The 26,439-nt window shown below is 34.9% G+C and overlaps 1 protein-coding gene across 3 annotated transcripts; it reads left to right on the forward strand.

Annotated features, from left to right (window-relative positions):
- The first annotated feature begins 3,896 nt into the window (after positions 1-3,896).
- On the forward strand, positions 3,897-25,879 carry LOC111789977 (ferredoxin-dependent glutamate synthase, chloroplastic). 3 transcript variants are annotated; one of them, XM_087122086.1, is made up of 33 exons: positions 3,897-4,498; positions 6,899-7,211; positions 7,917-8,359; positions 8,488-8,619; positions 10,174-10,272; positions 10,693-10,763; positions 11,423-11,519; positions 11,891-11,983; positions 13,091-13,236; positions 14,955-15,114; positions 16,093-16,203; positions 16,324-16,539; positions 17,021-17,178; positions 18,969-19,098; positions 19,256-19,314; positions 19,423-19,528; positions 19,807-19,903; positions 20,197-20,312; positions 20,435-20,632; positions 20,764-20,874; positions 21,374-21,613; positions 21,729-21,827; positions 22,518-22,613; positions 22,696-22,893; positions 23,069-23,143; positions 23,308-23,436; positions 23,557-23,655; positions 23,868-24,010; positions 24,109-24,202; positions 24,548-24,786; positions 24,883-24,961; positions 25,067-25,150; positions 25,242-25,879. In XM_087122086.1, the coding sequence occupies exons 1-33, from the start codon at positions 4,190-4,192 to the stop codon at positions 25,401-25,403; spliced, it is 4,902 nt and encodes a 1,633-aa protein (XP_086978212.1). In that variant the 5' UTR covers positions 3,897-4,189; the 3' UTR covers positions 25,404-25,879. The 3 variants fall into 3 exon arrangements, with proteins under 3 accessions (XP_086978212.1, XP_086978213.1, XP_086978214.1); XM_087122087.1 differs by having other exon boundaries at positions 4,358-4,498; positions 6,927-7,211; XM_087122088.1 differs by lacking the exon at positions 3,897-4,498 and having other exon boundaries at positions 7,070-7,211; positions 7,917-8,032; positions 8,098-8,359.
- Positions 25,880-26,439: the final 560 nt, after the last annotated feature.

Consider the following 26,439-nt stretch of genomic DNA (forward strand, 5'->3'; position numbering starts at 1 on the left):
GACCGCCCCAAAATCCACCCCCTTTGGGCCCAGTGTCCTTACTGTCACACCGCCTCGTGTCTACCCCCCTTCGGGGAACAGCGAAAAGGCTGACACATCGTCCGGTGTCTGGCTCTGATACTATTCGTAACGCCCCAGATCCACCGCTAGTACATATTGTCTTCTTTGGGCTTTCCCTTTCGGGCTTCCCCTTAAGCTTTAAAACGTGTTTGCTAGGGGAAGATTTCCACACCCTTATAAATGGTGATTTGTTCTCCTCCCCAACAAATGTGGGACATCACACAAGTACTCTCAAGAAAGAAGACCGTGAGGGAGTCCCAACCACCACCGAGAAGAAATCGCAAAGATTTAACACATACGATGTTGCATGTAGCTGAAAATAGCTAACCGAACAAACGACGATCGAGGGTAAACCTCAAATAGAAAAATCGTTTGAGAGAGGAGAAAATCTTTATACACAAATCTTAGGAGAATGGTGGCTTTCATAGACTTGTAGCGTTTGTTATTTTGCGATAACCTCTCTTTTCAACCCAGTAAATTTACCAGTGAGGTACGTGCACGTTCGACATAAATTAATATTGTTGGTCCTATATCAACTTTTTTCAGTCTAATCCATAAGAAGAGCGAGGACTCTAGGTCAAGCTTCATATTTATATCGTTACGACTCAAATGAGATAAGTTTGACTGGACCCTCGTATGTATATAATAAAAAAATAAAACACGTAGATTTGGGATACTTATCCCTTAAAATTGGTATTTTTTTTTTAAATTTTATCTCAAATATTACTTTTTCAAATGTCTTTATAATATATAATAAATGCTATCTTTAGTTATTTTTCCTTCCTTGTCGTTTAGTACACCTCATATATGACCTTTTAAAAAGTCATTTTTTTCTCCCATTTTTCAGTCTTTATCTCATAATTAAATTAATATATTTATCTACACAATAAAATAATATTTGACCATTTATCAAAATTTCTAATTTAATTTCATCCTTTTATCATTTATATCTAAAATAAAATATACGAAAACAGAATAATTAGGATAACATTTAATTTTTTTTCATGAGGTCATCGACCTTCGTCATAGTTGTTAAATTTATTAATATGTCTATATATTATAAATTAGAAGCCTCTTTCGAATGCTAAGTGTTTAAGTGCAAAAAGAAAGTAGTTTTAAGTACTTAGATTAGTCGATCTGACCCTAAATTAATAGCCGACAACTCTCAATAATGTAAGCCTTTTTATCTTTTATGCTTTATATCTGTGACGGTGTCTGTACCTTTTTCTTTCCCTTTTGTAAAAATAAACGATAAAGAAAATGTATAAGAAATCAATGTCGACGTCATTAGCCATATAAAAAAAACATGAGAACTAAGCATGCAAATAATAAGATTAATAATAAATAATACAATATATTCAAATAGAAAACAAATATTTTTATGAGTGTCTCTCTTTTTTATAATTAATTAAGTTTTAGTTTTATAATTTTGAAAAAATGGGGTAATTTTTTTTTTTTTTTTTAACACAATTTTTTTTATAATTTCTTATAAATTTCAATGTAATTTAGTTTTAAAAATATTATTAAATGAGTCTGAATCAAACTCAACCTATGGGCTTAGCTATCGGAAGGTTGGATTTGCCCAGGCCCAAACAACATCAAGTCGGGTTGGGCCGGGTCGGCCCAGTCAACCCTGAAAAATTGGTGCATGATTTTCTTTTATCTTTTTATAATAAAAAATATTAAATAAAAAAAAAAATCAATTCATACGCTGCTCCCAAAATTATTTAAGTTTATCTTTAAAATTATTTCTTGAATTACTATTTATTTTTCAATATTTTTTTTAATGGTAAAAAAAAAAAATCAATTTATTCCCTTAAAAAAAATAAAAAATTCAATTACGAGCCCGAAAACAACACAAACATGATAAGAAATAAAAAAATTCACTATGACGTACTAAATAAAATTCAGACCAACTCAAAGTATGTAAGTATTTGATTAGGTTATTTGCGGGTTAACATTTTTATCTGATCAATCAGTTAAAAAATAGAGTTATAATCCAATTATGCACTGATAGATCTAAAAATAGAGTTATAATTCAACCTTCCATTATTATGAACATTACAAATATTTTAACGTTTGTAATTGATGTTAGTGATGAATTATGACCTGTGGTATTTGAATTTTTTGAAATTTTAATTATTAATGTATCACGTATATATTATTTTATAATAAAATTGGAAAGAGAGTATTTTATAATAAAATTGGAAAGAGAGAGACCTTGAAAGGGCAATAAAATTGGATCCCAATTTATATGGACTTGGTTGGTTTTTGGTGACTAATCCAACCTCCTCCACACCCACAATATAACATATTATACCCACACAATAATAATAAAATAATAGAATTTAATAAAATTATTTATTATTATTATTATGGGAAGTAATTTTAAGTTTTTTTTAATAATGTAATTATTAAAATTTTATCTTTTCTATTTTATTTTTTAAAAAATGACGCTTTTCTTTTAATATAAATTATAGATTATATGATATTTAAATAAATTAGGACAAACATTAACAAGTAATCCGGTTAAATGTGGCATTAAGTGAACACTAAATTTCACATGTCACGTGCGTCACGTATACGATGAAAATATGATTAATGTCGTAGGAACTTTTTGAACCACGGGTAAAAGCGTAAGAGTGATCCTATTTTTGTATGTTTGGTATTTCACTCTTCATGATCTAAAAAACGTAATTATTGCATGCTTTATTTATTGAATTTTATTTTAATTAACATAATATTTTTTAAAAGTTAAATCTCACAAAATATCATCTCGAACACAAATATTTTTACATTAAATTAAATAATTTAACTGAACAAGCTTTTACTTTATATAATGTAAATTGTATCATATATTTATTCTAATTTTTTACGTCATAATGAAAAAAAAATATTGATTCTAATTTTTTTTTTTCATTTAATAAAGATTTTCACGCATTTACTTTACTCATTCTCTCTGTGACAACATCTTATTTCTCTCTCTTCCATAATAACTAGATATTTCATATTTATCAGTAATTCTTAAACCTTAATTATGATTTTAATTATGATTAAATAAACTAAATCAACCAGAAAAGAAGTATTTACTTTTTATCTTTTTAGATTTTACTGGAAAAATTATATTGAGAAATACAAATTATACAATTAAAAAGAATCGTAAAAATATAAAATGAATTTTTTTTACAAATGAAATGTTAAGCTATTAATGACGTCATTAACTTTGTCAAACCAATTAATTAAATACATTTAATTTAATAAATTTTATTTTTTATAGGTTAGGATTGAAAAGTTTGTGCAGTTATTTCAAGGCATAGAAAACGACAACAAATAGAGGAAATAAAAAAATAAAATCAATTTAAAAAATGAGGTGGTTTATTGGATGACCAATTCCTTACAAACAAGTTGATTAAATAATGCAATAATTTCCCTAATTTCCCTTTTAATTATTACAAATTGGGATTAAATTCAGTTTAATAAGCCATTTAGTGGTTGATTGGGACCATGAATCATCTACTCGGTAGTCGTTATTACCTTGTGTACCAAGATCGGTTAGGGCTAGTTTCGTTGTATTCACGATGTCGTTCTATTTTTCACCATCTTTTTTTAGTTTTTCTCGCATTTTACCCGAGCTTAACTTCATAATCACTTAAGTCAACGAAAATTGCCATGATCGCCATTAGCATCAACGACATCATTGCCAAAATATTCTTGAACACAACAATTCCTTTATTCCTACGTGAGTTCTACTTTTGAGAGTTGAATGTGTAATTTTTAGATCGTGTTTGTCTGATCTTAAAAAAAAGAATATAATATATATTTAATTATTTGAAGAAAGGAAAAAAAAAAAAAAATGAAGATAATTGCGAGGGGAGCCAAAAGGGAGGGATGAAGGCACGTGGAGGCAGAAGAACAGTAATGGAAGTTTCCACCGTGGAAAGCGGCCATTGAGAGGTTGTCCACGGCGGGATGAAAGCGTCGGCATCAACGGCACAGAAGCTCCACAACAATTGAGTACAAACCCATCAGCTACAAGAAGACGAGGTTGAGAGAGACCAAATTCCGCACTTCTTCTACCAGCTGACCCTCGGGTGGTTCTCCTCCTCCTCCTCCTCCTCCTCCTCCTCCCATGGCGCTTCCCTCTGCTTCCTCCTCCATATCCCACCTCCGTCCTTCTTCTCCGTCGCTCTCTCCTCACTCCCCTCTTCTCTCCCCCAATCACGGTCTTTCCCTTCTCGATTTCGTCGCTTTCTATGGCAGGTCCAACAGGACAAGAAGGAAATCATTCCTCTCATATTCATCCTCATCCCTGTCTAATCGGAACATTCCTCACTTCAGTTCTAGGAAGTTTTCTTCCTCGATCAAGGCTGTTCTCGATCTTCCACTCCCTGGTTCTGCTCTGGACAACTCCGATGCTCCTTCCGAACCCGTACCTCAGGTTTGTTTTTCATGTTTGCGTGGTTTCTCATCTGGATTTCCGGTTTTTAGTGAATCGCTTCAAGTATAGATGGATGCGGGATGATGGTTTCCTCATTTTGTTTATCATTACTGTTTCCTTTTGTTTTGTCTGAGGTGGTTGAAGTCTGTGGACTAAATATTGGGAAACGTCGCGGAGAACGCTTAACTGGGTCTTATTATGAGTCTCTTACGTAGTTAATGAGTTTGTAATAATAGTCATTTGTGGATCGTATTCAATTTTAAGTATCGGAGTTGAGATGATTCAATGGGGAAGATGATCCATGCATTTTTGCAGTGTGTATGTGAGGGGTGGTTTTTTGGACTGTCGGGATGTACTGTAAGGTAGCGGCTATTAGTTTGTTCTGCCTCTACATTGTATGATAATTGATGTGTGTGAGCGTGCGTGTCTCTTTTCCTCCGTGGAAAAGAAGAGAAAGTTGATTATTCTATTGAAGAGATATTTGTTTGAGTATTGGCATTGATGTCAAAAGTTATTTCTTAATGTTGCTATGGCGGACCATTGCCTGTCAAGAATCTTTGGAGTAGCATTAACTTATTTGCAAGTTTTTGTTCCACAACAGTTTCTTTGTATTAGTGACTAGAAAGCCTATTTTGGTATCCATACTTGCCAAGATTGGTGCTTAGATGAAGAGGTCCTTTTAGGAAAAAGACAATAGATTATATGTGTACGATCCGGAAGGTTGAAAATTCCTAGGTCAGGGTAACATTTTGGTAGTTTTTGACAACTATATTCAGAAATAATCATAGAGGATGTGATAAATTCTTGTTGTAGAATTTGAGAATCACATGACCATCAATTCTATCAAATAATTTCATGGAACAACCGCCTGACACTGTGATACTTGGATGTCAAGAAACTTGTAAGATTTTAAAATCTTAGGTAGGTAGCCCCCAAGGCGTTTGAACCCATTTTCTCAAAGTCTCTTTACCTTTTTCACATCTACCAATGTCACTAGGCCTCAACCCATGATGGTTCATATGGTCATTAATTATATCGCTAATAAAAAGGATATTTATCTTACTTCTTTAAAGAAAAGTTCTACACCAATGTCCGATTTCAATCCAGTTCATTCGAAATGTTTTAGGACACTCAACTGGAAGACATTCTTAGGAGGAGCCCTCTTCCCCTATCCCTCAGGCTGTTCTTCCTTTGTTGGATAATATATTGTGACACTTGGGTAAAAGAGAGGTACATGAACGATAGTGATCCTGAGGTAAGGAGGTTAAGAAGTGCTTAAAAGAATTGAAAGTTTCTTTCTATACTAACAAGGTGCACTTTCCTTTTCAATGACTCAATCATAAGAACTCCATAATCAAACATGCTTAGCTTTGAGTAATCCTATGTTGGGTGATCTTTTGGGAATTTTTCTAGGAAAAAAGGAGTGAGTACAAAGCACATTGAGAGGATAAGTAAATGATTGGTCATGTTCCAGGGGATGCAGAGAATGCTGAGGCCATCATGTGTTGAATTGTGATTCCAAATTTTGCTCTAAATCTTGGGTCAGAGGCATTACATATATTCTCCATATTTCTTACATAAATAAGAAGTTTTAGGATAGGTTGTGATTGCAAGGAAGAATTGTTCCTTCGGGGATTGACTTTCAATGCCATTAAGTGTTTGTGGAGGTAGACTCTTTTCAGTTCTAATGGAAGGTGTGCGAAAAAAGTGTCCCTACAACTGGCAATGAGTTTTTCTAAGCAAACACATGAACCTCTTGATCATCTATTATTATGTCCTTGGACTTGCAATCCAAGAGTAAAGTAGTTCAAAGTTTTTAGCTTAGCTTTGGGATTTGAGGCATGTGAGAGGCTTGCTTGTATTGGGTATCAGCAGTAGGTCATGTTTCTTACAAGTGCAGTAATTCTTTGAGGCCCAAAAAATGCAAAGCGAAAGAAAGGCCAGGACTATACTTTTGAAGCACAAACTAGAGAAGTGTGAATAAATTTGTCATATATGAAAAGTATTTGAACATTAACAAAGATTTTAAAATAATTTAAGAAATCAGGATTCTTTAGAGAAAGATATTTGGACATATTTTAAATTAATAAAATTCTCCTTCCTCCCCTTTTTATTTGTTTAATTTTTAAGTCACTGTAATTGTTTTTATTAAAAAGATAGAAAAAGGTGCGAAATCATGTAGGTATTTGGGACTTGGGAAGATGTTTAATCCTTCACTTTAATCTCTGTATTCTTTGTTCAAGTTAATACTAATTTCTTATGAATTTGTTTAAGCTTTCTCAGAATGTCACACTTTTGAAAATCATTTTATGTTATGCCTTTAATCAAAGCATTTAGTTATGTCTGTAATCAGAGCATTTAGTTATACCTGTATACATGATATAATTTGGTGCTGATCAGGTTGCAAATTTGAATGACATAATATCAGAAAGAGGAGCGTGTGGAGTTGGATTTGTTGCCAACTTGGAAAACAAAGCATCCCATAAAATTATACAGGATGCTCTTACAGCACTAGGCTGTATGGAACACCGTGGTGGATGTGGAGCAGATAATGATTCTGGTGATGGTTCAGGATTAATGACTTCCATCCCATGGGATCTTTTTGATAATTGGGCCAACGAGCAGGGGATTCCTTCATTTGATAAGTTGCATGCTGGCATTGGCATGGTTTTTCTGCCCAATGATGATGGTCAATATAAAGAGGCAAAAGAAGGTGATTGTTCAATTACAATTGATCTAGTTGAACCAGATTAATTGTTTCTTTCTTTTATCGCTGTTACTATTTTAACTCAAATGTCTTGATTTACTTATTTACTTTTTGACAATTAACAAAGACTTTCGTTGAGATGCGAAAAGTTACAATCAGTCAACTTTTGTTTTAACTGTTGAACTCAGTGCTATTATTTTGAACTCTACATTTGTAAGGGTTTTGTATTTTTATCACTTTAGCTCAAAAAACAATATTTTATTTTTTTGATCACCTTATGGATAATATTACCTACATAGCTATATCTTGGTGTAAATTGTTACTATGTTTTAAATCTTACACTTTTGTATCTCTTAATACCAATTAGAAAAGTCATTTGTCCTTTGGTTTGAGATTTCTTTCCCATCTTTTTGTAATTTCATACATCAATGAATTTTTTATCCAAAAAAATAATACATCAATGAATTTCTTTCACATCTTCATAAAAAAAGTTAGAAAATTAAAAGAAGAAATAAGAGGCGTGCTTCAGTCTTTAGTGAGGGGGCCTCGCTTCTTTGAAGTGAGGAGCTCACCTCTTGTGTTTCCGGGGGCCAGGCCTGCTCTTCCAATGAGTATATCATACTGATAATTTATTTATCCAACTTTGCTTTATGTGGACATCATTTTTAATGCACGTATAATTTGGTGACACTATTGATCCTTGTTTTGTAGTTATTGCAAGTATCTTTAGACAAGAAGGTCTTGAGGTGCTTGGTTGGAGGCCCGTTCCTGTGAATGCTTCTGTGGTTGGTATAAATGCAAAGAAGACCATGCCTAACATTGAGCAGGTATTCGTCCGAGTAGTTAAAGAAGAGAATGTGGACGACATTGAACGAGAACTTTACATTTGTAGGAAATTGATTGAAAGAGAAGCAAACTCTAAGATTTGGGGAAGTGAGCTATATTTCTGTTCTTTGTCGAATCAAACTATAGTTTACAAGGGAATGCTTCGCTCAGAGGTTCTTGGGTTATTTTACGATGACCTTCAGAATGATCTCTATAAATCCCCTTTTGCAATTTATCATCGAAGATATAGTACAAATACTAGTCCTCGATGGCCTCTTGCCCAACCAATGCGATTATTGGGTCATAATGGAGAGATCAACACAATCCAGGTAATTGTTGTTTGTTTTTTTGTTTTATTTTTTGGGGTTCTACTAATTGTCTTTAATCTTATGTTGTTAATATGTTTGTGGTATAAGTTCAGTAAATTCCTTGAAGCTAACTATTTACTGTTAATCAGGGGAACTTAAATTGGATGCAATCTCGAGAAGCCTCCTTAAAGTCATCTGTATGGCGGGGTCGTGAAAATGAAATTCGTCCCTATGGCAACTCAAGGGCATCGGATTCAGCAAATCTTGATAGTGCGGCCGAAGTAAGTCTATATACATTATTGGTGAAAATGCATATCCATGGAGATGAGCAATATTAATTGTCTTATATTTAATTTGGTTATTTGCATATTTTGAACGTATTACTTGTAAGTTTGCATGTGTATTGTTAAATAGATGCTTCAGTGATTCGACATTTGTGCCAGAGTGTCATGCCCAAAGGTCTGTATAATAAGAAATGAAGGATGCTCCAAAATTAGCAGCAACAAAATTGTACAAAATAATTTAAGAGGCCACAAATATTGAAGAATCTAACCATCGAACGATGAACAATTTCGAAGAATCAAGAGATCAAGCCCAAGAATCATGTGAATTCCCCAAGGTGGCCAAAGATAAAAGGTTACATAGATGAGCCCATTCCAAAATTTCAGCTTCATTGAGATTCCTTTGAAGACCTATATCACAAGCGGATTGTGTTGGATTGCTAATTGGAGCAACCCTTTTTAAATAAGAGTACGAATGAGAGCAATAATGGAGCAATACCTCGAAGGTGATTTTGAAAAACCCCTCAAAATAGGAGACGACCCCATACAATCAGAACTTGATGAATAATATTTAGCCATGATAAGTTGTCGTCAAGAGCATTTTCCTCATGGAGCAATGCCAAATCCATTTAGCTAAAAGATAACCAACCCCTAGGCCTCCTACAGGTTATTTTGCAACCAACATTTCTAACTACTGTTTCTATATCCTCCACAGAATTATTAATGCCCAGTAGTTCACTGTTCCCAAAATTGATATTCAATCTGGAGGCTAACTCAAAGACTTTGGTAAGATTAAAAAGATTATCCAAAGCAAAAGACTCCATAATTGAGAACAGTAACGTATCATTGACAAATTGTTAGTGATTTAGGCAAGAAGAAGAGGCACCAATAGGATGTGTCAAGGTTTTGTCCAAGAAGTACCATGGGAAAATAACTAAGGCAATCCGAAACAACAATAAATTGGAATGGAGAAAGTGGATCACCTTGCTTAATGCTCCTTATTGGAATGATCCACCTCTAAGCCTCCCATTTATAGTTACCAGGTAATTAACACTAGAGGTGCATGCAAGGATCATTTGTGCCATAAGGTCCCGAAACCTTTCACTCTTAGAACCACATCTGCAAAACCCCATCAACCTTATCAAAAGCCTTTTTAAGACCCAACTTGATAGCCATACCTTGCTTATGAGAGCTACGCCAATCATCAATCAACTCAATTGCCATCAAAGAAGCATCTAGAATTAGGCAATTAGTAACCCAAGTTATTGGGTAGACTTAATTATTTTGTGTAATATTGATTAAAGGTTGTCTCTTGTTCACAAAACTATTGATCAAAGGTCAGTTTTTTAGATTTTAGTATTTTATTTGGTTCTTTATGGTTTGACTTATAATGTGCATTGTATTTCTATTATTATTGGCAATTCTGTGTTTCTCTAGTAGCCTGAAAGATAAGATGTCCTATGCTAGTTTATGTATTTGCTGAATTTCTGCTTAGTCTGATTCTACATCCTCCTCCTCCTTTATTTTACTAGTTGTTCTCTTCTACTTGTTTAGTTGTTAATAAGAAGTGGCCGTGCTCCTGAGGAGGCTCTCATGATCCTTGTTCCTGAGGCTTACAAGAACCATCCTACGTTGATGATCAAATATCCTGAGGTACCATTCCTTTTGACCTAAATACGTTGATGATCAAATATCCGCAATGTACCATTCCTTTTGACCTAAATACGTTGATGATCAAATATCCGCAATGTACCGTGTTCACACCTTCTTTTGCATCAAATAGAATTCACAGGACTCACTATCCATAAAATTAAGTTTAACATGTTAAATTCCATGAGGGTTAGGCTACTTCGGTTCTTTTCTTAGGGATGGATTTCCATTTCATGGACTGCATTCTTCCCTTATATTCCTGTGTGCTTTTGTAAGAATGGGTCTGGTTTTTTTTCCCGTTGCCTTTTTGTATAATTTTAACTTACCTCTCAACTATATTTTTCACCAATCTTAATTAGTTGTGTAATTAGATTAAAATTACATTGCTGATAATTTTCTGCTGCCTTTTGAACGTTCTCTTAGGTTGTTGACTTTTATGACTATTACAAAGGTCAAATGGAGGCTTGGGACGGACCTGCTTTATTGTTGTTCAGGTAATATCTAAAAAAGGTTTCTAGTAAGTTTTTGGTTGTTATGATATGAAGAAGTGAGTTAATAAATTAAGTCTCACCTTGTAGTCTTAAGTTTTTTATTTTTCAGCATAGATGTAGAATACAAGCTTTGAGTTCAAATTGTTGCATCCCTTTCATCGCTTCTAAAGCAGATAGTCTTCATGTTGGCCTTTATCAACTAAAACGTTTAACAAAATCATCTTTTAAACTTAGTTCTCACCCTTATTTGTTTTCTATTTTGTTACTCTTCCTTTTCTTTCATTTATTTATTTACATTTTCGGATAAGGAAGAAAACCTATTTTATTAAGAGAATGGAATATACAAACGTGACCAGAGGAGTTACTAAAAGGTCTGCAATTGATTATGGAGGCAAGGGTGTAACTAAGAACTCTTTGCAACTTGAAGGTCAAAAGTGAAGCCAACTTGGCTTTTTGGTGGCGCTCATATCTCACAGATTTCTTCTGTAATTATAGTTTTTCCGTTTTGATTGCAAATTAGAATGCCTTTTTGTGATAGTGAGATTTCTCATCTTTAAATGTTAACTTTATACATATCAATGGAAAGACTTTCTAGCTTTTCTGAAAAAACTATAGGTTCATGCTGATGTCTGATCATCGCTAATGCAATTGATATTGTGCAGTGATGGAAAAACAGTTGGTGCATGTCTTGACCGTAATGGATTGCGCCCAGCTCGGTATTGGCGCACATCAGATAATTTTGTTTATGTTGCATCTGAGGTGTGTTCTCCATCTTCTCTTTGTTTTCGTTGCACAACTTTAGATGTCAGGTTTGAAAAGTTAAAACCAATTTCAGTATGAATGTAAGTACCTTATTGTTACTTGGCCTTGATGACACCAAAATAATTAGTTTGTTTGGTAGTTGCTTCAATATTTTGTTAGGATCTCAATTGAAGTTCTTGTTATTTCATTTATTTATTCATATTTAGTTTGTTCCTTTGTGCATGTACATCCAAATTGTGGAATCCAAACACTTTTAACCTTGTATGATGCATTTTCCTTATGAAACAGTGAGAGGAACATGTTCTTCCGAATTTTTTGAGGCACTATCGATATTCCAACTTTGTATTAACTGCCATCTTCTTTATCAGGTTGGCGTCTTACCAATGGATGAGTCTAAAGTTACAATGAAAGGCCGCCTTGGTCCAGGAATGATGATTACTGCTGATTTGCAGACTGGACAGGTTTATTTTGATTTTTTGCTGGTTTAAACTTTTGCATTCAGAGTTTAGTTACGTGGTCTTGTTTGTGAGTTGTGGCCATTATTTGTTCAGTGGTGCATGATAAGAACTGCTAGACCTAGTTATCTCGTTGGAGAGTAATTTTCATGTTTAATCTGTTGCTTTCTTAAATTACAATTATTATTATTTTTTAATAAGAAAAAAGCTTCTTAAAAATGTTCAAAGGAATAAGCTGCCATAGGAAGTGAGAGGAGAAGGAAAATGACAAAAAATACGTAATGAAAGCCTCCCAATTCCAATTCATACAAATATAGCTAGGAGAATAAAGAACGAACAAATTAGAAAGAGATTGCTATTTGGAGGCTTTGAATATTGCGAAGTCAAAATGCTCCAACCAAATGCTGGACTTGTCATAAAAAATTCTCTGGTTCCTTCCAATCCAAATGTATGAGATTTTGGACTTAACTGCATTAACCCATAATATGCCCTCATTGAAGCCTGAGAATTAAGTTTGTTATATTTTAATTTAAAAAAATATAAACTCAGGCTTCTTCACCACTGACTGAACACCAATCTTTCTCCTCCTCTACCCTCCCTCCTTTCCCCCTTCAATACAAACTTAATCTGCCTCCCGGATCTGCCAACCCCTAAAACTCGAACCCAGGAATCCGATACAGCGTGTCTTTCTCCGCAACCTAAACCTTTCTTCTTCTTCTTTTTTTTCCCTCCTATGTTTCACACTGGTCTTCAAACTTCTCTCTATGACTTTCTTTTCCCTAATTTTCGAACTTCTCTCTCTCAGAATTTTTTCCCCATCTTAAAAAGCAACTCATACATGGCAATCATATAAGGTCTAGCTAAGTTTTCAGTTTCATTTCTCAAACAAACAAATTACGAGTCTAAGTTGCACTCTAAGGAATTCCACCCCAAATAATAACCAATGAAGAATAATTTTTGAACTCCTTTGAAAGACTACATGAAGAACCAACGATACATTTTATCAAATCATATCTATCTTCTCACGAAGATATTTTTCATTTAAAATTCTATTGTTTCTTTCACCTCAAACTTCCAAAGTAATGCTTTTATTGAACTGATGTCAATTTGCAGGTCTTTGAGAATACAGAAGTTAAAAAACGTGTTGCTTTGTCATATCCATATGGAAAGTGGATCAAGGAAAATATGCGCTCATTGAAGCCTGAGAATTTCCTTGCATCAACACTATTGGATACTGATAAGTTGCTGAGAAGCCAGCAGTAAGTTTCTTTTCAATGTCTCTTTGATGTTTTCAGACAGATTATTCAGCATGTCCTGTTCATAAAATCTGTAAAGAAAAACTTTATTCAGATCCTATTACTGGAATCTAGATGAACTATGTGGTTTTTTAATAATTCTCCAATAGTTCAACTTTGGCTATTAGTGTGGAAATGTGCGGGTTGTTAAGCATGCCTCTCTACAGGGCATAGTTTGGGCAATTGACCACATTTAGATCTTGGCCTTTCTTTTGGGGTAATCCTTCTTCTCTGTGTAATTGGTAGCTTGTCATTGATTAGATTTGTTAGATAGGATTTGTTTAGGGTTTGATTTGTCTCCTCTGGTTGGGCTATCTTGTAGGCCCATATCTAGGAGTCTTACGAACTCACTAACATTAGTTGTTGACTAACTCATGCAACTATTATCTAGTTGTTAGTAATGGAATGAATAACTAAGTACAAAATGATTCATATATTGGGTACAAAATGGGGTAAAGAATATAAAGATTAAACTATAAATAGGATTTCAAATGATTTGAATTTCTGTTTCTTTGTTTTACAAAACCTTCCTTTCTATTGACATTCTATCATATCATTCAGTTTCCTTTAAAAGTTAAAAAAAAGTTTGCAATTTCTTTTGAACAATTTTTTTTGGTCCCTTACCTTAGCTTGGGCCTGAATACTAACGATAGTCTTACCGTAGCTTGGGGTTTATCAATAAATTTCCTTCAAAAATTAAAAAAAAAAAGAAAAAAAAGAAGCAATTTCATTTGAACAATCTTTCTTTGGTTGTCCACTAAAAGTCAACACAAATAATCCCCAACTTCCCTAACGTCAAACAAGGTTCTTTCTAAAGGAACAGAAGAATGTATGGAGAGTACACGGTTCATTGGGCCTATTGGACAATAGGTTCACAATATAAGTTTTTTTTGGTCATCGAGCCATTGAATACTTCAGTTTAGTGAAATGGAGTACTTTTAGGAAAGTGATTCACTGATTCTGGATATTTTCTAATATCTCTTTTTCCTTTTAAGTTTCAATTGTGTGCTTTTTGAGTGTGCAGAAATAGTTTGGTTTCTAAAAGATGTTATGATTGCTTTTTCATTGTAAGAGTTTATTGAGGTTCTAGTTCTTTTAGGTATCAACTTATTACTTGCGTCTGTCTGTTAGAATAGGACAATTGGAATAAAAACTCTACATAGAGGGAGGTTTGGAGGAAACTAAATCTACAATTAATGTCGTATCTTTTCTTACTTTTTGTAGTTCTTGTTGCTCTTTTTCATGCACATCTTTGTATGGTTTAGAGTTTCAGAGTTCATCCAGAAGTTCAGAGTTCTTAGAGTCCTTTATAACTTTGTCACCTTTCCAATTTTGTATGGTTTGGGTGGAGTGGGGGGTTCTTATAGAAGTTAGACTGGTTTCAACCTTTAGCTTTGGTAAGAACTTGATATACTTGTGATTTGTTGCATAAAGGTATAATTTATTCTCTTGTTATACTATAGTCAGGTTCCACATTATTGCACCGTTTTTATTGCTTTTTCACTCCTCTTGGAGTTTATATCCTTAAACATTAGTCTCTTTTCATTTCCTTGATGAAAAGTTTTGTTTCTTGTTATTAAAAGAAAAAGTCAGGTTCCACATTATTTCAAGACTTTTTCCTTCACATATTGAGATACTTCGCTATTTTTAGTTGTTCTAATTAATTCAAATTGTTGCATCAGGGCATTTGGCTACTCCAGTGAGGATGTCCAAATGATTATCGAGAGTATGGCTGCTCAAGGAAAGGAACCTACGTTCTGCATGGGAGATGATACTCCTCTGGCAATATTGTCTCAGAAGCCACACATGCTCTATGATTATTTTAAGCAACGGTTTGCACAGGTTCACTGGAAGTTTCCTTTTCCCGATTATTGAAATACTTGTTAATGTCCTTCAATCTGTTGTGGGCTGTACCTTAGTGCATGTTTTCTTGTTATTCTTACTTATCATGTCCAAACATTATCATACGGCAGCTTGCAGCTGATGGCTTGGCCAACCACAAAATTATGGAACCATGAAATATTATAATTGATATTGTTGTCATGCTTGCTGGTTGGTCAATGCTCTCTATTTAAAGAAATTGAGTCAAAACAGCGTGGATGCTAACATAACATACATGAACACAGCTTCATTTCATCTTTTTTAAAAAATAAGACCCACTTTAATTGTATGTGATGTTCACATTTCTGTTTACTTGCTTGTTCTTCACTCTTTTTTTTTTTCTTCTTTTTATTAATTTTAACTTTATGCAATTAAGTTTTATAACTAAATTGTTCTTTTATATCTTTTTACTTCTTAACAGACATGAACAAAAATTTGAAACCTTAATTATTTACTTGTACTCGATGTGGTTCCTAGACATGGCTTTATTCTGAAATCCAAAAACAAAAGGCATGCTCTAGATGAGTTTGATACATATCAGATGTTTGTTTGCGCATGTTTGTGTTGTGTATGTTTACAATGACATTTATCATAATATAGTGTTACTTGTCGTAGAACAACGTTGTTGAGAGGAAATCTGAAAATGGCTTCTCTAGTAGTTTCATCTACCATTGACATGATAAAATTTGCAGTCAATGTCAACTGGCACCATCATTTTCTTCTCCTTTCAACTTATAACAAAAGCAAATTAAACTGTCCATCTGCTCTGATTTCCGTTTCCTCTATGTTGCCTGACTTCATTTTATTTAAAGCTCTTGAATATATATATATATATAAACATTTTATGCCCCTGCCTGTTTCTCCAAATTTTTTGTGCTTATGGTTTTACTAATTATTAGTACTTCTCTATGCAATAAATTCACTATGTTGTACTTTTAGGTGACAAATCCAGCAATTGATCCTCTCAGAGAAGGACTAGTCATGTCTCTTGAAGTCAATATTGGAAAGCGAAGAAATATATTAGACATAGGACCCGAGAATGCTTCACAGGTTGCCAAGCCTTCTTTTTTCATTCTTTCTAGTAATTTTATATTTTATAGGTATCGGAGAGTTCTTACAATTGAATCTTTGTTTGTGTTTTCTGATTGCCGACTGAATATCATCGACCAGGTAACTTTGTCTAGTCCTGTTTTAAATGAAGGAGAGCTTGAATCATTGCTAAAGGATCCACACTTGAAGGCCCAAGTATTGCCGACATTTTTTGACATACGTAAGGGGGTTGATGGTTCTCTGGGAAAAATTTTAAACAGACTTTGTGATGCTGCTGATGAGGCTGTTCGTAATGGTTCTCAACTGCTTGTTCTATCTGATCGTTCTGAAGAGCTTGTAAGATCCATTCTGGTTTTTATTTGTATCTGGAAGACTTTGTTGATATAATTTCCGACATAAGAAATAGAAATAAAAATAACGCACTTGAACCTAATATATAATTTGTGAGAAGAACCTGAAATTTTATTGATAAATTGAAATAGAAAAAAGGGTGGGACCTTCCAACCACCGAAGGTGGATTACAAAAAACTATAATGCACACGAGCTATTGAAGTAAGCTAATCTTTTCAATTTTTCTGTGATTCTGGCTTCTGTGTACTTGATATACTTGTGCAAGGAACAAAAAAATTAATATGATTGCTAATGTTGTGCTTAATTCTTTTTTGACATGCTTAATATATTTGTTTGTCATGTTCATTTAGTGCTAAAATTTTTCTGCACTAGGTCCTTTCTTTTTCTGCCTTATTTATAATTATTATTCGTCGTCATCATCATCGTTGAAGGCCTTTCCTTATTTGATGCTGTACCCATCTTCTAGGAAGCAACTCGCCCAGCTATTCCAATTCTTCTTGCTGTTGGGGCTGTTCATCAGCATCTTATTCAAAATGGCTTGCGAATGTCAGCTACTATAGTAGCAGATACTGCTCAGTGCTTCAGTACTCATCAGTTTGCTTGTTTAATTGGATATGGTGCAAGGTAATTTTCATTCACTGGAGTTTTTTAGATCCCTTAATATATTATGTTTCCTTTTAAGGTGATGGAATCTATTGCATTTAGGATTGAATTAGGTGTAGGAGGCAGACTAAATGGTTTTGAAAAATAATGTGCATCAGTCAACGAGAACGAACTGTCTTTGGTTTTAATTACTAATCAGATCATTGGTGAGTACTCAAGTATGATGAAAAGGGGGGTTGTATTTAACTCTGGATAAGCCCATGGTCAAGTGAAACATAGAAAATATCAGAGAGGAGATAGAAAAGAAGTTAGAAAAAGTTAGAAGTAAGATGTTGAATGCTAGGAATAGAGAGAAAACATGAGAGAGAAGAAAAGTTGTTGAGACAAGAAGTGTAAAGAGGTAAAACTGTAGAATGAAGGAACCAAAAGAGAAGAAGAAAAGTTGTGGAAGAAGAGGTATAAAAGGGGAAAAGACGAAATGAGAAGAAAGAGAAGATGAAGTTGAAAATCTATAGTGGACAAGCCCATGGTCAAGTGGATTTTGACATTCCTAGACCATATATCAAGTTGTAGTTGTAAAGGATTCGTTAATTGGATTTTGATGGGATACTGGATGTTAAATTTTCTTTATCTATCTGGCTTCCTTTTTTACATTATGATAGGCTTGGGGTAAACAATTGCAGGATTTTATGCGTGTGTTGCTACATTTAGTTTTGTAATGTGTTTCTGGCAATTTGATACGTAGATAAACTTCCAAATTGGTGTTTGGTGGTTTGTCCAATGGAGAAAGGGGAGTGGGTGGTTTCTCATCTTCAATATGATGATGTTAAAGTTTTCTTCCGCTTGCGAGAGCAGAGGACAGGAAACTTAGTAACAAAGACACGAGCAAGAGCTGTGAGAGAGATCTGTAGTTAGCAAAATGAAAAAAAAAAAAAAAAAAAAAAAATGAAATATAGAAAATAGGTTCCAAATATAGAACTCACTTGAAAGCTATACAACACGGCAAGAAGCTATACAAAGGCTTCAAACATAGGCTCCAAATAGTTAACAAAATTAAGGTATCTTATACATGCCAATAGTTGTAGTCCTAAGCAAAGTTTTGCAATTAGTCGAGCTTGGTAATTTTTTATAGCCATCTCCTTTTTAGAACTTAATATATTTAAAATGTTTGGTTCCATCATTAGCGTGGGCACGGAAAAACTTCTTATATTTCATTCTTGCATTGAGGTGTTGCAACTAATATAAACCGAGGTGTGATTTTCCTTCACATAGTGATCAATATGGTTCATGTATTAGGTATCTGGGGCTGGATGCTAGATATTGATTAAAATATTAACGATGCTATTAGGACATATATTATAGGATGCTAGAGGCGTACTAGTCAAAGCGTTCTAGTCATTAATACACCATGTTGAGGTTAGATGAACAAATGGTGGGATTAATTTTGGGAGAAAACTAAGCCTTTCAATTAGCTAGTACTAGTTTATTTTATATTTGATATACAAAAGATATCTGGAAGGAGATTTGTACGTGGAGATAGTTAAGGAGATTATTTGAACTAGTTTGAAGGTCATATGATAATCTGGACCAGGTGAACATTGTTGGCTTATATCTTGGCGAGAAATCTTGAGTAGTTTCGTTCTCTTCGTTTATGCTTACTCATATTAATTAAAATATAAATATTTTTTAAAACCTATATTTCTTATCTTGTAAATAATTAATTCGAATAGAATTATTTCTTTAATAGTTTTGGCATAAATTGGTTCATGAGTAAATATGCAGCATATTACAACCTAAAATCATCTTTTCAGTGCCATATGCCCATACCTGGCTCTGGAAACCTGTCGGCATTGGCGCCTTAGTAACAAGACTGTTAATATGATGCGGAATGGAAAGATGCCTACTGTAACAATTGAGCAGGCTCAAAAGAACTTTTGCAAGGTTTGGGCCTTTGTATTTCAAGACATTTTTAAATGGGTTGAACTATTATGTTTTAATCGAATCCTTGAGTTACTTTAGATTTTATGACTCTTTATTGAAATGCTGTCTTTGGAACTGAACGGTGTTGTGTTGTGCTTTGGATGCATATCCAACTCAGGCAGTGAAGTCTGGTCTTCTCAAAATTCTTTCCAAAATGGGCATTTCTTTACTATCAAGGTATGCTAGTTGTCCTTTCCCATTTTCCGTCTGTTTCCAAGTTGTTTTCTTCTTTTTCCCGGTAACCCTATGAAGTTTTTGACAACTTTTCTTGTTTTCTGTTCTTAGCTATTGCGGGGCACAAATATTTGAGATCTATGGATTAGGAAATGAGGTTGTAGATTTTGCATTTCGTGGGAGCATATCAAAAATTGGTGGATTGACGTTTGATGAGGTAAGTAGTACTGTGTGAGGTTAACCCATAATTTTCTTATGTATCTGGAAGGAATTCGTCAGGGTAGGGTAGCCCTTGAAATGCTGATCCAGAACTTCAACTTTTTGCTCATATTTATATATTTACATTTTATACGCAGTAGCAATGAGTGTCTATTGGTTGTTGGAACACTTATAGCTTGAGTCAGTATGACTGGCATTATTGAACTTTAATTTAGAGTTTCAAGTTTTCTGTGTCTCTTTCATTCTACTAAAAGATTTTTCAATGCCTTGCTGCAGTTGGCCAGGGAGACTTTGTCTTTCTGGGTGAAGGCATTTTCTGAGGATACAGCCAAGAGACTAGAAAATTTTGGATTTATACAATTCAGACCAGGAGGTATGTGTTAAAGGTCAAACTTGACAGAACTGTAATCGACATTTGTATATTGGGTGCAGATCAATTTGGTGTTATTAGTGCCTTGTGTACTTTCTTCATATAATAATGATACCTAGTTGATAGACAACTTAAATAGTTGTTGGAGTGCTTTTCATCGTTATGCTTAAAAGTAAATTCCAAGTTCAACGATTATTCCTTTTCTTTTCTCTTGTGTGTTGACACATGGTTATAGCTCTTTTTGGTTGCGTGGAGGAAAAGAAATGTTCTTAAAAATCGTCTTTTGTGTGATAAAGGAGAGTATCATGGAAACAACCCTGAGATGTCAAAATTGCTCCATAAAGCAGTGCGCCAGAAAAATGAAAGTGCTTATGCAGTATATCAGCAGCATTTGGCCAATCGGCCTGTGAATGTAAGTGCTGAAGCCATATTTTAGCCTTTTCTTTCAAGATTTTAACGGAAGTTTCTGAGATTAAAGAAGTTCTATGTTGAAGTTAACTGGATTTCTAATTTTCTTCTCCTTGAATCATATAGGTTCTTCGTGATCTTCTGGAGTTCAAAAGTGATCGTGCTCCAATTCCTGTTGGAAAGGTTGAACCAGCTGCATCTATCGTTAAACGCTTTTGCACTGGTGGAATGTCACTTGGAGCTATTTCAAGGGAAACTCATGAAGCGATTGCAATTGCAATGAACAGAATTGGTGGTAAATCCAATTCGGGAGAAGGTGGTGAGGTAGTTCATTATCCTTTTACAGCAGTGTTTCATAAAAGTTGCTGTATTATTATCTACTCTTTTAGCTGCATTAAAACCATAGGGAAAGTACTTCCAGACATGCTGACATGCCCAATATTGTTATTATTCAGGATCCCATTCGTTGGAGACCTCTAGCAGATGTTGTTGATGGGTATTCCCCGACACTGCCACATCTTAAAGGTCTTCAGAATGGCGATACCGCTACTAGTGCCATTAAGCAGGTAACACCTCTAAACTCTTCCCTTTTCATTCAATAATTTGTATCAAAACCTTGATTGTGTAATATTTTTCTGACCTTAATTAATACTATTCATTTAATGCTGTATCTATTGTGTTGAGCTCGAGGATATTATTATTTATATTTTACTTTGTATGTTTTATTGTCAGGTGTAGCAGTTTTGTTTTAGTTAATACCGGTTAGTTAAGTTGTTAGTTGAGGGTCGGTTATTTACATCGGTTCTGTATGTCTTTGGGCCTTGGTTTTAGCCTATAAATACTTGGCTGCTCTGTATTTTGAGGGTTAATCTGAAATTGAATAAAATTATCCATTTGTTCTACACCATGGCCTAATCTTGTAGCTCTCTAGTAAAGAACATGAATGTACACTTTTATCCTATGTTGAGGTACCTAGTCAATGTGCAGTTGAAAATTGTTGGATTGTCAGTAAGGAAATTTAGCTGCACTTTCTTTCTAAAATGTGGTTTATTTTATCTTCTTCAGGTTGCTTCTGGACGTTTTGGTGTCACTCCAACATTCTTGGCCAATGCTGATCAATTAGAAATCAAAATTGCACAAGGTGCAAAGCCTGGAGAAGGTGGCCAATTACCTGGAAAGAAAGTTAGTGCTTACATTGCAAGGTTGAGAAATTCAAAACCTGGTGTTCCACTTATATCTCCACCTCCACATCATGACATTTATTCTATAGAGGATCTTGCACAGTTGATCTTTGACCTTCATCAGGTAGTTCTTTGCGGCTTGCTCAATTTAGTCATTTATATTTAGTTAGTGATGAGATGCGCCTGGAATTCTGATGAAAACCATCGTCCATTTCACCAACAAAAAAAAAAAAAAAAAGGTGAACCCAAAGGCTAAGGTATCGGTAAAGCTTGTTGCTGAAGCTGGAATTGGAACGGTGGCTTCTGGGGTTGCTAAGGGTAATGCTGATATTATACAGGTATCTATATTTCAAATTTCCATCAATTTATGGAGCAGTCTGTAATTTATGTTCTACAGTATAACTGATGTTCTATACAAGTTGGCTGGTCTCAATCTCTCTACATTTGGTAATGTTATAGTTTTTGTTTCCAGAGTTATAATAGTATAGAGCATTTCGTTTTATAATTCAGAACATTGATGACTTGTGCATGCTAGACTTGAAGCATTGATTATTTTGAGAACTAAATTGAAACCGTTCAGAATTTCCCTGTGTTTTGTCTACTAAAGTGCACTTTTCTTTTTGAAAGCTTAACCCCTTCCCCTCGGGTTGCATTGCTATAGAAAACACAAGCTGACAATTTTCTTCTCATTTTGTCAAGCTGCAGGCAGGAAAGATATATTAATTTGAAGAATAGGAAAAGAAGAATGCTAGTTGATTAATCTCTTAGTAGTTTGAATCTTTGAATAATGGTTATGGCCTGCAATACCATAAAATATATTGTCAATATCATATCTTTTCAAATGAGCGTATGTACTTCTATCATCTTCCAACTCCTTTTAATTTAAAGCTTGCAAGCATTAAATTTGTAATCGGCAGAATAGGGAAAGATGAACGTGGATGATATTCAGGCCTAATTCTCTTATTAGTTCTGAATTTTTAGTATTTCAGTCCATTCATTTGGTTGATTTTATCTGATATGCCTTACAGATATCCGGGCATGATGGTGGAACAGGAGCTAGTCCTATAAGTTCCATTAAGCATGCTGGTGGTCCTTGGGAACTTGGACTGACAGAAACACATCAGGTTCTATTCATTATCTTATTTGTAATCATTACTTTGTTCTTTTTGAAGACATGGTTTGTGATCATTGAATGATAATATACAGACCCTTATTGAAAATGGACTTAGAGAAAGGGTCATTCTTAGAGTCGATGGTGGCTTTAAAAGTGGAGTTGATGTCTTAATGGCCGCAGCAATGGGTGCGGATGAATATGGTTTTGGTTCAGTTGCCATGATTGCTACTGGTTGTGTGATGGCCCGCATATGCCACACTAACAACTGCCCAGTTGGTGTTGCTAGTCAGGTAATGAATACGGAGTTTCAGAACTTAGATGCTGTGAAAACTGTGTGAAGTGGCTTGTAAGAGCTAATTTTATTGTGGACGTTGAAACCATTCATATAGTTGCGGCTTAACCTCATGTTCATATTTGTATGTATTTGATATGTGACCGGCAGCTGCTATTTCGTTCTTTTTTCAGAGAGAGGAGCTACGTGCACGTTTTCCTGGTGTACCTGGCGATCTTGTCAACTATTTTCTTTATGTTGCTGAGGAGGTTATTTCTCTTCCTGCCACTGTAGTTTTACATTTGTTTATAATTTCACTTGGTCATCTTTATAGATCTTAATCTTGGAAGCTTCCTCCTTTCATTTTGGTAATTTTATCTTGCTCAGTTTTTGTTTCTATGGTGAGTAATCGAATTTTTATTGTTTGTTTCAGGTAAGGGGTACACTGGCGCAGCTGGGATATGAAAAGTTGGATGATATAATTGGAAGAACAGAATTATTAAGACCCCGAGATATCTCTTTGATGAAGACACAACATCTCGAACTTGATTATATACTTTCTGTATGTATTTATATGAAACCATTTGAACTTTTGATTTTGCATACTGGGTGGTTATATCACCATGCAGTTATGTCCTTGATTATTGGTGTTCTTATATAACCATCTTAAACTTATTTCTAGAATGTTGGATTACCAAAATGGAGCAGTACTGAAATCCGCAGTCAAGATGTTCACACAAATGGTCCTATTCTTGATGATATCCTACTTTCAGACCATCAGGTATGAATGAAGATGATAAATGATCCTCATGTGAAAATGTAGTAGTCTGTGAGTTTTGTTCGCCATTTGTTCTATTTGCAACCATTTTTACTTCGTACGAACCTGTGAAAAGTGAAATGATATTAGCTGGACTTATTTGACCATGTCCTGATTTTTTCTTTTTTTCTTTTTTTCTTTTTTTTTTTTTTTTTTGTTCCAATTTATGTACCCAGATATTAGATGCAATTCAGAGTGAGAAAGTTGTACAAAAGACAGTGAAGATATACAATGTTGATCGCGCTGTTTGTGGGCGTGTAGCAGGGGTGATTGCAAAGAAATATGGCGACACTGGTTTTGCCGGCCAACTGAACATTACGTATGATGCAAATTTTGAGAACTTTTACTAATGTCACGAGAAGTAAATTGGAAGCATAGCCATATGTTGGTGAACACTATTTTCTTTCATGTATTCAGGTTCACAGGTAGCGCTGGACAATCATTTGCGTGCTTTCTTACACCTGGAATGAACATTCGGCTCATAGGAGAGGCCAATGATTATGTGGGAAAGGTACTTCAAATATTATTATACTGAAAGAGTTGGTGTCTCGAGTAGAGATGAAGCAACTTGATTCACGACCCTATGTTTGTCATGTAATGTTTTGAACTATTGGAGGAAGAGAAAACTATTTCCTTTACAATAAGTAGTCAAAAGCCTCTGCCTTTAAGATTGTTCATAGGTCATAGGATAATTTTAATGACATTCCAGGTTCTCATGAAAATATCTTGTGTGTTTTCCTAGTTAAGAATATCTAAGATGGATACCCAGTTCGGACATGAATCTCATTGCCCATCTTTGTGTTGTGATTTTATGCATGAATGTTATATAGTTTCTTACTTCATTTATATCTGCAAGGGTATGGCGGGGGGTGAATTAGTCGTAACTCCAACCGAGAATACCGGTTTTGTTCCTGAGGAAGCAGCCATAGTGGGGAATACATGTCTGTATGGAGCAACTGGCGGTCAAGTTTTTGTTAGAGGAAAAGCCGGGGAGAGGTTTGCTGTTAGAAATTCACTTGCTGAGGCAGTGGTTGAAGGAACTGGTGACCATTGCTGTGAGTACATGACCGGTGGTTGTGTTGTTGTACTTGGCAAGTATGTAATTTCCTTTTATCCAAGTTATCAGTCAGTATATTTGGTGGGTATCACAGAAAACTATATTGACCATTTTTTTGCATCCAACTTATTCAGAGTGGGAAGAAATGTAGCTGCTGGAATGACCGGAGGCTTAGCTTATATTCTTGACGAGGATGATACGCTTATTCCTAAGGTTTGTACGCCTCGTTCTAGCCAATCTTCACCTCTAATTGCTAACCTTGTGTTTATGTTAAAATAATATGAATTATGTGGATAATTCATGTGAAATATGAGCCAGGTTAACAAAGAAATAGTAAAAATTCAGAGAGTAACGGCGCCTGTGGGGCAGATGCAGCTGAAGAGCCTCATTGAAGCCCATGTTGTAAGTATTTTCCAATTCATAACTCCATTTGAAGATGGAACCATTGATTCCATTTGAACGAACTGAGATTTGTACTGCTTCTGATAAATAGGAAAAAACTGGTAGCAGCAAAGGCTCCGCCATCCTGAGCGAGTGGGAAACTTATTTACCACTCTTCTGGCAACTGGTTCCACCTAGTGAGGAAGACACCCCAGAGGCTAGTGCTGAGTACGTGAGAACAGCCACCGGAGAAGTGACCTTTCTGTCTGCATAAACAGTCCCAAAACAACCGTTGCTGTGATCATCTGATTTATTTGCCATGCTGCAACTCTACGACTTCTGGGATATGAATGGGAATTCTTGATACGAAAAACGCTCGCATAACTCGGCGGTGAAGGCTATCACTTGGTGGTGAAGGAGCCCTGATCTACACCACCATTCAGCAAGTAAGCCTTCTCTCGTATCGACCTCTCTGTAAATATCAATTGCAGCATAAGAAAGAACTATATGCAGATTTCATGTAGTTCATTAGGTTTCCAAATTCTTGTCAAAGCAAAGCATCTGTTAATACTGTGATTAAAAATAAGCTTAGGCTTGGCTTGCTATTGTTGGCCATTGTTCTATTTCTGCTATCTAGTCTGCTTTCTTGCATTTCAGGTTTCAAGAACTCTCTGAACAATGTCATTTCTTATTATAAACTACTTCTGAATGCTTTTATTTTGAACTGAAATTAGTTGGGTCCCTTTTGAATTGAAGTGGGATTGTAATCTTAGCAAAGAATCAGAGGAAAAGTGGGTCACTTGGTTGACTAAATCACAGTGGTTTAGTGGAAGTGTGCTTTTCTTAGCTTTTAATCTTAAATTATGAGAGCTTTCACCAAATTGGTGAATCTCTTGGTGCTGCCTCCACTTCAGTTCTTTTTTGTCTCCTGGTTCATGCACATCCCTGTCTTCTGCCTTCCATATCTCTAACTATGTGAGTAAATTTTTGTATCTAGGTTCTCTTTCGGCTTTCCTTTAAAATTTTAAAATACGTATATTAGGAAGAAGTTTTTCCTACCTCCCTCAATTCATCCCCCTTCGAAACCCAGCGTCCTAGCTGGCACACCGGCTGTCTCCCCCCTTTGGGGTTCAGCCTCTTTGCTAACCCATCGTTTGGTGTTTGACTTTAATACTATTTGTAACAGTTCAAGCCTATTGGTAGTAGATATTGTCCTTTTTAGGCTTTCCTTTCCGATCTTTCTCTCAAGATTTCTCAAGATTTTAAAATGAGTATGCTAGAGAGGTTTCACATCTTTATAAAAAATGTCT

Source organism: Cucurbita pepo, chromosome 3 (genome assembly GCF_057944985.1).
Source record: "Cucurbita pepo subsp. pepo isolate OVF chromosome 3, ASM5794498v1, whole genome shotgun sequence".
Taxonomy (NCBI): Eukaryota; Viridiplantae; Streptophyta; class Magnoliopsida; order Cucurbitales; family Cucurbitaceae; genus Cucurbita; species Cucurbita pepo.